The following is a 12,110-nucleotide window of genomic DNA, read 5'->3' as shown; positions in this document are numbered from 1 at the left end:
TAGGTTATATAGGCTGGTATAACTCTGTTGCCTCAGACTTGATGTTTCTATCCAGCTCAACTAGTACCGTGTCACACAATGGCTCAAAATAGGCTAATAGTGGCGTCTCAATGGTGGATGTAGGCTCGATCTTGAACATTTCAATGAACTTGAGCAGGAATGTACGCAGGAATGCCAATGTTTGTTGTCACTCGCTACTGCTCTCTCAGATGGTGTCGACAAAGATGTTTTGTGGGGTTCACTCGGTTCATTCCCGAATAGGGGGGCTGGATTTGGCCCCCCAGCAGTGAGGCCACACAGTGAATGTGGGGCTCGTGAGCTGGGTAGTTGATTTCATTCTCAAATCATTGCCTGTTTTTTCTCCTTTCAATGCTTTAAATTACAAGTCTGTCCTTGCACTGAATGCTCGCGGTCATGGAGTGTTCTGGTTCCTTTCATCTCATTTTGGAGGACCGTGAGATATTATTGTCCCCTACTTGTTGTTAGATTTGACAGCGGGGTCCATTCACCAAGAAATTGGCCGCAATTAGAGCAATTATGCTGATTTGCTACTTGTGTTTGAGGCGGAACAGAGTTTTTCTGTGTGCACCGTCCCTGGCATGCTGCGGTGTTACTCCAAGCAACTGCTACGAAAACAAGAACCTATGAATCAATAGGCCTCAAATTGGCCGACAAATAACGCCAACCTCAATAATGACACCATTAGCCTACTACCGTGACATCTTTAATGAAGCTGAACACTGATGAGAGAGGTGGTGGCAATAATGAGTTATTACTGGCTTGGGATCTTCATGATAACAATCTACACAAGGGATTTTCACAATTTCCATCTTGTCTTTTAGGCTATAGGCCTAATAAACCCAGTCCAGTGCGTAAAATGTTTTCCCTGTTTTGTGCAACTATGTTGCAATGCTAACGGAAATTATTTGTAACAATTTAAATAGTTAGGCCTACAAAGTAACAAAGTCTGGCACGTTGTTCCAAATCACATTAACTCAGCCTGCAATATTCTGTTATATCAAACATTTAGAACATAACAATAGCCTATAGTAGGCCAATTCAAACGGGCTAACACTGTCTCTCAGTCATAAATTAGATACAGTATCAGAGAGACCAGCTTGAGATCAAATTTGGTGTGCCTTTAAGACCCAGCAGAGCGCTGGTAGCCCCGAGGGTTATGCTGCATTTGTAACCAAGTGGAAAGTGGGATTTTACAACATATGACTGGGAAACATCCATTTCAACGGCCCTCCAATTGGTAATTACTAGTGGGAAACTCTTCTATTATCCCTGAGCTCCGACTACTCCCACATGCTGACCTCTGACGTCACCCACTAAGGAAATGGCCACCATAACAGCATTTTCGGCAGTTAATGTAACAAAACATTATTTCTAAAAAGCAATCTATTAATATGGTTTTTGAACTATATAATGTGTTTATAAGCATGATAGCTGAACTTTTAGTTTATGGTTTACACAGCTTGTTGGCCCATTAGCCTATTGGCGTTTCTCAACGAGTTCAAAGTACATGAAGGCATCCAACTGGTATTTCCGAATTCAATTGGTAAATTTCCATCTCCCACTTGGTTACGAACGCAGCATTAGTTTCTGCTCTTCAGTGTCGCTAGTTTTTTCGCCACTTTAAAGAGAGATTGAGAACAAACATCCGAGTTCTGGGGGAAAGAAATTAACCCAGAGCACTGTATTCAGACAGACTACCCCCACTGTTGCGAAGGAGAAGTACTCAGACAAACGCAAACTTCGAACTCTCCATGCACGCGGAGAACACAGAACAAGACCGTCTAACGGGCTTTTGAGGCATTTTCGGTTTCCGTTTTTTTCTTTCATTGCGTGTAGTCTATGTGGCGCGAACAGTTATACGAGAATCTTGCTTGCTCTGCCTGCGGCGAGAAGAGAAGTTTGATTGTTTGCCTAGTCGGAGGAGGGAGACACGGGAGGCTCGGGGGAAAAGTTGAGGAAGATGGTTTGGAACGGCGCTTTGAGAATAGTCTTGATGTGCATCCTGGCGCTCTTGCTTGGTTTTACGTCTGCCCCGTGCAAAGCTCGGATTTACAGCAACCATTGGGCTGTACGGATAAACGGTGGACCCGACATCGCTGATCGGATAGCGGGCAAATATGGCTATAAGAATATGGGTCAGGTATGTTTGTGGTTCTTCTCAAAGTTATATAATTTCGTTTTTTTCCAAACGACTTTCAAAGTAAAATGCTGCACTAGTGTTTTTATTTGATAATTGAAACATATTTTGATATTGAACCGTGGCGTTTCATTGTCAGTCCGATTGAAGTTCAAACGTCAAGGTTAGCCGCCCGGGGCCACAGCGGAGAGTCCTCGCACAGGGCCAGCCCGAACGCGCTACCTCTACTCTAATGTGCCTTGATTAAAACTTGAAACTTGAACCCGGGATAGTATCTGGCGTGTGTGTGTGTGTGTGTGTGTGTGTGTGTGTGTGGCGGGGATCAGCCTATCACAAACGGGACAGACAATGACATGAATGAAGCGAGAGAAAGGGGTAGTGTAGTGATTAGGCTCTACAACAGTGGGACAACAGGTGCCCACACGCAACAGTTACTGTCTAGTATTTCATGTCTCAAACTAATATGGGCCTGCATGATCAAATAAAATTTCAAATCAATTTAAAAAATGTTTTATTCCTCACATGCTTCGTAAACAACAGGTGTGGACTAGCAGTTAAATGCTTAGTGAGAAAGAAAATAGAGAAATAGTAGAAAAAGTTAAACAAGTAGTAATAGATACGCAATGAGTAACGATAACTTCGCTATATACAAGAGGTACCAGTACTGTGTCGATGTGCAGGGGTACGAGGTAATTGAGTTAGATATTTTTGTTCATGTAGTGTTGCGTGTGGACAGCCCTTCAAATGCTCGTATTTGGCTATTTCAGCCAAACCCGTTGCTGAAAGGTGTATAAATCCGAGCACACAGCCATAGACAGACTTTGGCAGAAGAATGGCCCGTACTGAAGCGCTCAGTGACTTTCAACGTGGCACCGTCATAGGATGCTACCTTTCCAACAAGTCAGTTCGTCACATTTCTGCCCTGCTAGAGCTTCCCCGGTCAACTGTAAGTGCTGTTATTGTGAAGTGGAAACATCTAGGAGAAACAATGGCTCAGACGCAAAGTGATAGGCCACACAAGCTCACAGAACAGGACTGCCGAGTGCTGAAGCGTGTAAAAATCGTCTGTCCTCGGTTGCAACACTCCCTACCGAGTTCCAAACTGCCTCTGGAAGCAATGTCTGCACAATAACTGTTCGTTTGGGAGCTTCATGAAATGGGTTTACATGGCTGAACACCGCTCACAAGCCTAAGATCACCATGCACAATGCCAAGCGTTGGCTGGAGTGGTGTAAAGCTCGCCGCCATTGGATTCTGGAGCAGTGGAAACGCGTTCTCTGGAGTTATGAATCATGCTTCACCATCTGGCAGTCCAACGGACTAATCTGGGTTTGGAGGATGGCAGTAGAACGCTACCTGCCCCAATGCATAGGGCCAACTGTAAAGTTTGGTGGAGGAGGAATAAAGCTCTGGGGCAGTTTTTTCATGGTTCGGGCTAGGCCCCTTAGTTCCAGTGAAGGGAAATCTTAACGCTGCAGCATACAATGACATTCTAGACGATTCTGTGCTTCAAACTTTGTGGCAACAGTTTGGGGAAGGCTCTTTCCTGTTTCAGCATGACAATGCCCCCATGCACAAAGCAAGGTCCATACAGAAATGGTTTGTCTAGATTGGTGTGGAAGAACTTGACTGGCCTGCACAGAGCCCTGACCTCAACCCCATCGAATACCATTGGGATGAATTGGAACGTTGACTGCGAGCCAGGCCTAATCGCCCAACATCAGTGCCAGACCTCACTAATGCTCTTGTAGCTGAATGGAAGCAAGTCCCCACAGCAATGTTCCAACATCTAGTTTAAAGCCTTCCCAGAAGAGTGGAGGCTGTTATAGCAGCAAAGGGGGGACCAACTCCATATTAATGCCCATGATTTTGGAATGACATGTTCGACAAGCATGTGTCCACATACTTATGGCCACGTAGAGTATGTACAAAGAACTAGGAATAAAACTGACAGATAGTAAACAGTAACATCAGCGTATGTGAGGAGTCAAAAAGTTAGTGCAAAAAGGGTCAGTGCAGATAGTCCGGGTAGCTATTTGGTGAACTATTTAACTAACTATTTAGCAGTCTTATGGCTTGTGGGTAGAAGCTGATCAGGGTCCTGTTGGTTCAGACTTGGTGCATCGGTACCGCTTTCCGTACGGTAGCAGAGAGAACAGTCTGTGACTTGGGTGGCTTTGACCATTTTTAGGGCCTTCCTCTGACATCGCCTGGTATAGAGTTCCTGGGTGGCAGAGAGTTCGGCCGTACGCACTACCCACTGTAGTGCCTTGCGGTCAGATGCCAAGCAGTTGCCATACCAAGCGGTGATGCGGCCAGTCAAGATGCTCTCAATGGTGCAGATAGTCCACAATCTGATTTCCTGTAATCCACGATCAGCTCCTTTGTCTTGCTGACGTTGAGGGAGAGGTTGTTGTCCTCTCCCACACTGCCAGGTCTCTGACCTCCTCCCTATAGGCTGTCTCATCGTCGTCAGTGATCAGGCCTACCACCGTCGTGTCATCAGCAAACTTAATGATGTAGTTGTTGTGCATGGCCATGCAGTCGTGGGTGAACAGGGAGTACAGGAGAGGACTAAGCAGGCACTACTGAAGGGCCGTATGCGAATTGGAGTGGGTCCAGGGTGTCTGGGATGATGGTGTTGAGCCATGACCAGCCTTTCAAAGCATTTCATGGCTACAGATGAGCTACGGGGCGATAGTCATTTAGAAAGGTTACCTTGGCGTTCTTGGGCACAGGGACTATAATTTTCAACCAGTCAGGGACAGGTTGAAAATGTCAGTGAAGACACTTACCAGCTGGTCAGCGCATACTCTGAGTATGCGTCCTGGTAATCCGTCTGGCCCTGCGGCCTTGTGAATGTTAACCTGTTAAAAGGTCACGCTCCCACGGTTATCTAATTAGCATAATAAAAAATCCCCATAAAAATCCACAGTTTAAGCTGGAGAGATCTGTTTTTTTGCATTGGCTGCGTCTCAAACCACCGCATCCGCTTATGTCGCACTTACGCATCTGTGGTGAAAGGTGACAGAGCTAAAGCGGTGTTTGTCAGACCATGAGACATCCCGAAAATTGGTCTTCTCACAAAATCGTCTGTAGTGTCCGAACGGTTTGGCCTACAAAAACTATTATGACCCCTCTATGGGAAGGTGAGACTCTCACAAACACGTACTGTAGCTTAGTAGAACCCCCTCCCCCAGCTTATACAGGGCTTAGACTCTTATGGGTTAATGATCTTACTATCATCGGCTATCAGTTGTGGATGTTGAGACTAGGACCCCTTAATGAGCACTTTAAGATAAGATAATCTTTTAACAACCTTTGAACCTGAAGCACTTGTAATTGTATAAGTGGCCACAGTAAAAGAAGACTGGAAAGCATGCATTGATGTTGCCGAGGGGTTGATAATGTGATTTGCACTGAGTGTTTCAAACCTTTTGCCTATCTGTTATGGCCCTGTTGGTGTCCTTCCCAAGGAACATGCTACATTCACCAGCAACCCTTCCCACTCCAATCCATAACTGATTTCAGGTACAATACTGGGAACAAGATGCTATAGCCTAGAGGAGATATGGTCACACATGCTGGATTTAAAAGGGACGTCATTTTGTTGTTCAACAATTGTCCTTATGATCAGAGAGGCCCATGCAAGTTCAGAGTAGGCAACATGTGGTTGCTTAGCAACCCACGCATTTAACAGGGCGGTGGTCTATATGGGAGAAATATCTAGCAACCACGAGGCAATCCAAAGCACTCGCTCTCTATCCACGAAGAAAGCCATACTACGTATTCTGACAGGTTGAAAATGAGTATCCTAGACTAGTAGTCAAAAACAGCAATAGCAGGGTCAGCCAGCCCTCAAACCTCCCGCCAATCTTTCTCCCTAGGTATATAGTGGTGATTTACCCCCCCCCCCCTCTCCTTTACGGGAATTGAGTCTAGTGCCCCCCCCAACCCCCCCCAAAAAATGGTATTCCAGTGTGTGCAGCCCCTCACCCCTTCATTTCCATGTGAATATGGAGTGCTCATTGGACTTTGACACCTAATAGACAGAGGGGTTCCTTCACTTCCTGCTTGGGTAAACCTCTGAAAGACGCTCCCATGGGGCAATATCGCTCCAGTCTTCTAACCTGAACTTTGACACCAGCTGTGCCGGTTGTGTGTGTATATACACACACACAAATGCGGACCCCACACAGTCAGACCTTAAGTAGAGGTACTGTTGGCTGTGATGAATATCAAGCTTGCACAAAAGGTGCATATATGTGGGTTATTATTTTGGACACCCAACAAGCTACCATGATTTTGTATTGGTTTTTTTCAGGATGAAAATAGGTTGTTTATTTAGGACAATCATTTGATATGCATGTGATGGTGAAATTGAGGAAGAGAGATGGGAACATACAATGTACATTGAGACACAAACAACCACATATGAATGGAGAGGGAGGAAGGCATGCAGCTGTTAGAAACTGCGTTTTTCGAAAAAATTATGAGTGCCGAATCATTTTAAAGGTATGCAGGGCACGTGATGTAATGGCCCCAGTTGCATTTGCAAACAAATAATTTTTCTGTATGAAATCCATAGCCTATATGTAAACAGGTTGACAGTGAGCTGGGAGCAAAATAACCAGATGGGAAGTTGACAATGGCTCATAAATGTTGTTTCTATAGTTGCAGTCATCAAAGATTGAATTGCATTGAATCAAATTAATCAGATCCAATGATTTACCGCCCATAGGGAAGGGTTCCGCTATTTTAATTCTATGCCTACTCCTTGCAAAGAAACATTGTTACATTTGAAAATATATATAATTTGCAAGACAAGGATTGTCCCGACTTTCAAGAATGCCTGAATTGATTCGCCTTGCTTTACTGGTTGGCTGGATGCAAGTTTCACCATCCAATTATTTCAGATCTAGAGGAGCGCAAATTTCACCATGGCACAGACCGTGGTGATACATCGGCACATGAGAATTATGGCAAATATTTGTCAGTCCTTGCATTCTATCCATGCTGATTTTCGCTGGCGACCTGTTTATTTATTTTTATTTAACCTTTATTTAACCAGGTAAGCCAGTTGAGAACAAGTTCTCATTTACAACTGCGACCTGGCCAAGATAAAACAAAGCAGTGCGATTAAAAACAACAACACAGAGTTACATATGGGGTAAAACAAAACAAAGTCAAAAATACAACAGAAATAAATATATATACAGTGTGTGCAAATGTAGCAAGTTATGGAGGTAAGGCAATAAATAGGCTATAGTGCAAAATAATTACAATTAGTATTAACACTGGAATGATAGATGTGCAAGAGATGATGTGCAAATAGAGATACTGGGGTACAAATGAGCAAAATAAAGAACAATATAGGGATGAGGTAGTTGGGCGGGCTAATTTCAGATGGGCTGTGTACAGGTGCAGTGATCGGTAAGCTGCTCTGACAACTGATGCTTAAAGTTAGTGAGGGAGATAAGAGTCTCCAGCTTCAGAGATTTTTGCAGTTTGTTCCAGTCTCAAGCAGAGAACTGGAAGGAATGGCGGCCAAAGGAGGTGTTGGCTTTGGGGATGACCAGTGAGATATACCTGCTGGAGCGCATACTACGGGTGGGTGTTGCTATGGTGACCAGTGAGCTAAGATAAGGCGGGGATTTGCCTAGCAGTGATTTATAGATGGCCTGGAGCCAGTGGGTTTGGTGACGAATATGTAGTGAGGACCAGCCAACAAGAGCGTACAGGTCACAGTGGTGGGTAGTATATGGGGCTTTGGAGACAAAACGGATGGCACTGTGATGGACTACATCCAATTTGCTGAGTAGAGTGTTGGAGGCTATTTTGTAAATGACATCGCCGAAGTCAAGGATCGGTAGGATAGTCAGTTTTACGAGGGCATGTTTGGCAGCATGAGTGAAGGAGGCTTTGTTGCGAAATAGGAAACCGATTCTAGATTTAACTTTGGATTGGAGATTCTTAATGTGAGTCTGGAAGGAGAGTTTACAGTCTAACCAGACACCTAGGTATTTGTAGTTGTCCACATACTCAAGGTCAGACCCGTCGAGAGTAGTGATTCTAGTCGGGTGGGCGGGTGCAAGCAGCGTTCGGTTGAAGAGCATGCATTTAGTTTTACTAGTGTTTAAGAGCAGTTGGAGGCTACCTGTGACATGAAACCGATAGGTGGGAGGGCATACAGGCTGTCGCCAATTTATTAATGTGCAATTTGCCTAAATGGGTAATGGAAACACTTCAACCACTTCATTTTTATTTGACAATAGGTTTTTGCGCAAGTTTTTTGTTGTTGTTGGTGTGACTCATTACATCCAGCTGTTTTATCCATACAAGAAAGTTAAATGGAAACGCACCGCAGTAGGCAATTGTTGCATCTATTTTCTATATAAACTTTTGAAATTGCAACAGAAAATAATTGAACAAGTTCATGGAAACACAGCTAATGATGGAACGCTACAATTCGTAAACTCGGGTTTCATCATTGTGGCACATAGAGTTGGATAGAGGGCGTACTTGACACAAAGCTTGTTTTAGCATGAGGGCTTTCTCAATTTTTAAGCAGGTAGTGAACTGGTTATTGCTGAATCCCAAACCATTCCCTTTCCCCTACCAACTCGCTCGGAGGTCCTTCAGTTGTCTCACTTGTCACACTCGTACCTCCGAATTTCCGACAGCATCCAAATGCACCATTTATCTCTTGCTGTGTGAGGTGGAGGGAAGTTGTTGTGAGACCAAAGATTAAGTCAGAAATGTCTTTATTTGGATTTCGACATTTACAATTTTAGAATGTTGGGCTTCATGTCTTTCTGGAGCCCGGACGCTTTTGGGTATGATATAGGCTACCTGCTGTTGCCTTGTGTCTTCCACGTTCTGACAGTGACGCGGTCAGAACGCGGTCTATGGGCAATTCCACTGTAACAGTGACGCTGAGACTCATTTTTTCACTTTAGAATGTATGCCAAGCAAAAACCATCAGAAACCATATGTACACTGCTCTTTCCATGACATGGACTGACCAGGTGAATCCAAGTGAAGGCTATGATCCCTTATTGATGTGACTTGTTAAATCCACTTCAAACATTGTCGATGAGGGGGAGGAGACCGGTTAAAGAAGGATTTCTAAGCCTTGAGACATTGATTGTGTATGTGTGCCATTCAGAGGGTGAATGGGCAAGACAAAAGATTTGTGCCTTTGTACGGGGTATGGTAGTAGGTGCCAGACGCATCGGTTTGTGTCAAGAACTGCAACACTGCTGGGTTTTTCAAGCTCAGTTTCCCGTGTGTATCAAGAATGGTCCACCACCCAAAGGACATCCAGCCAACTTGACACAACTGTGGGTAGCATTGGAGTCAACATGGGCTAGCATCCCTGTGGAACACTTTCGACACCTTGTAGAGTCCATGCCCCGACGATTTGAGGCTGTTCTGAGGGCAAAAGGGGGGGGTGTAACTCAATATTAGGAAGGTGTTCCTAATGTTTGGTATATTCTGTGTATATGCAGAAGTCTACTTTTAACAATTGCCACAGACAATTTTACTAAAACACATTTACATTAGGAACAGTGCAGATGCAACTTTTGGTAACAGAATTACAGTAAAATCTCCCTCAGTTTATGTGACCACGTTTTCCAAAAACTATGTTAAATATCTACTACGAATTAAGATTAAAAGATGTCTGCAGAAATAATGGGGTGTCAGCAATGATATCTTGAGTTTGAAAAATGTATTTTGGGTATTGAACTACAGTAAGCGATCCTGGTAACAGAATGACGGTAACAGAATGACATCATGGGTCCTTGAGCTGTACTAAACAGAAATGCATATGAAAGTCATTCTCGTCATGATGATGTATCCTGAATAGGTACACCAAGGTAGAAAATGTAATATCCTCCATTGCATGTTCGGGTATAATTCTACTCACTGGCTATTATTCTAATAAGCTCCGCCCCCAAGCAAGACCACATTTGGTTGGTCCGGACCGGACCAAATCTGTACCAATCAGACGTCTATGTTTCACGTGTTTGGACAGCACAGTACAGTAAAGAAAAGTACAGTGAAGAAAAGTACCATAGAGTACAGTAGAGTATATTACATTATACTGTACTCTACTCATGTGTGCTCTACTGAACTGTACTGTATTTAACTATACTATACTTTTCTTTACTGTACTGTGCTCTACTGCAACTGTGGTTTGTGACTACTATGATTTCACATTGTGGCCAATTCAATTGCAGTCATTTTGTTACAGATTTTCCTATTTGGTAACAGAGTGACGCATTTAAAAAACGTAATAATTCATAAACAAGATTGTTATCAGTAAAAACACTAACTAATTGGTAGGTTTACCTTTTACTTGTTACTTCTGTGAACTTTCATAATCCTCCCTCGAGGGAGAGAAATTAGAAAATATCTTAAACGTGGGTTTTTGGTAACAGAATGACAAGACACTAGGCAATATTTCTAAAACGTACAAAATGCAAATCATTTCTGCAAAACTAAATATAAATGTTGATATTAGTTGGTAGGGGCATTTACTGTAACATTATTGTGTTTTGATGTATTTCTAATACCTTTTTAAGACTCTATAGGAGATGTTTTTAAGACCCCTTTTCCATCTGTGTGACCAGAAATCAAAGTCTTCGCTTATTCCACATTTTTAGGATGGAAAATGGTTGAAAAACGTATCTATTGCTTCATTTCCCCAAAATATAGACTCTGCTTTCAGTTGACACCAAATTTGATATGCTCCTATAAACTTCACATGTTGGTTGGTGCTTATGGGTCCTTTTACATGGAAATGACCCTATGCTACTGCAAGAGGGAAGGACTACCTGAACTTGTCTAATAAGAAACTCTTGTTTTCCGCTGCAAAACGTTATGCAATGTTTTCTTACGGTGTACCCTAATGAATACGACTCATTGTATTATGGGGTGAACTATTGTTGTGAGTTGCCTGAAAGGATATACAGGCGTGATATGGGCCCTCAGGTAGCTCCTGTAAAGAGTATATGACACCTGGTAGCCATGACAGTTTGATAATCTACCTCTGAATTATTGAAGTTAATCACCCTTTGCTTGCCTCATGTCTGTCTCTCTCTCTGTCTGTCTTGTTTAGGAGGTTTGTGGTTCCCGTCAACTCGGTTGACGTCTTTACTGCTCATTATGAACCAAATAAATGTTAATTTTGTCTCATTTACATTCATAATGCCACCCCCTGATGTCTTCTTGGTACATAAAAGTGAATGCATGCATCTGAAATGGCACCCTATTCACTGCATTCCGGATGCAACCAACGTATTTACTGTAGACTGATCACGTGTGTTTTCCTCGGCAGATTGGCGACCTGAAGGACCACTATCACTTTTTTCACAGCAGGACCATCAAAAGGTCAACGCTCTCCAGTCGCGGTGGCCACAGCTTCATCTCGATGGAGCCCAAGGTAAGCCTATCCCGATCGCCACCTCACAGTGTTCGCAGGCCGCCCAGCGGGGTCTTCGACACCCGCCTGCATTATTGATGAGTCTCAGAACACCGCCGTTGGTCTTGCCCTGATGATGCGTACAGTCCAGGGCACAATTGGAGTTCAGCACACCGCCGAAAAGTCTACCAACCATAGCACCGCTGAGCATAGTTGTCATCAATGTGAGATGTATTATACTCACTTGAAACATTGGCCATTTTGAACATATTCCACAATACTTCCCTCTGGGCAGGAGGCAGTTTTGCATTGACAGGCATCACAGTTCATGGAGGGAGGGAGGGAGAGAGGGGGAGAGAGAGAGGGAGCGAGAGAGAGCAGTGTTCTCTTTGCCTCTCTTCTTCCTCTGGTTTCTCTCCTGTGTGAGGGGTTGACAGGAAGGAGATGTGTAAATGATGTCAGCTGGCCCTGCAGTCTGAGCTGGGAGTCCGTCTGTTCCCATCACTACTTTTCAGGGATCAGTGT

The 12,110-nt window shown here is 43.8% G+C and overlaps 1 protein-coding gene across 3 annotated transcripts in view; it reads left to right on the top strand.

The window, feature by feature from the left end:
• Positions 1-1,613: 1,613 nt before the first annotated feature.
• LOC311144794 (proprotein convertase subtilisin/kexin type 5-like) overlaps positions 1,614-12,110 on the top strand; it is a 74,229-nt gene continuing 63,732 nt past the window's right edge. For 2 of the 3 annotated variants that reach the window (XM_084180928.1, XM_084180927.1), the window contains exons 1-2: positions 1,615-2,161; positions 11,502-11,606. In XM_084180928.1, the coding sequence (XP_084037054.1) occupies positions 1,982-2,161; positions 11,502-11,606 (285 nt within the window). In that variant the 5' untranslated portion in view covers positions 1,615-1,981. Of the gene's footprint in view, positions 2,162-11,501; positions 11,607-12,110 lie in introns of all 3 variants that reach the window. The other variant, XM_084180926.1, reaches the window with a different exon arrangement.

Source organism: Coregonus lavaretus (genome assembly GCF_964263955.1).
Source record: "Coregonus lavaretus genome assembly, chromosome: 17".
NCBI classification, from domain to species: Eukaryota; Metazoa; Chordata; class Actinopteri; order Salmoniformes; family Salmonidae; genus Coregonus; species Coregonus lavaretus.
Note: the sequence above shows the minus strand (reverse complement) of the source record. Positions and strands in the feature narration are given on the sequence as shown.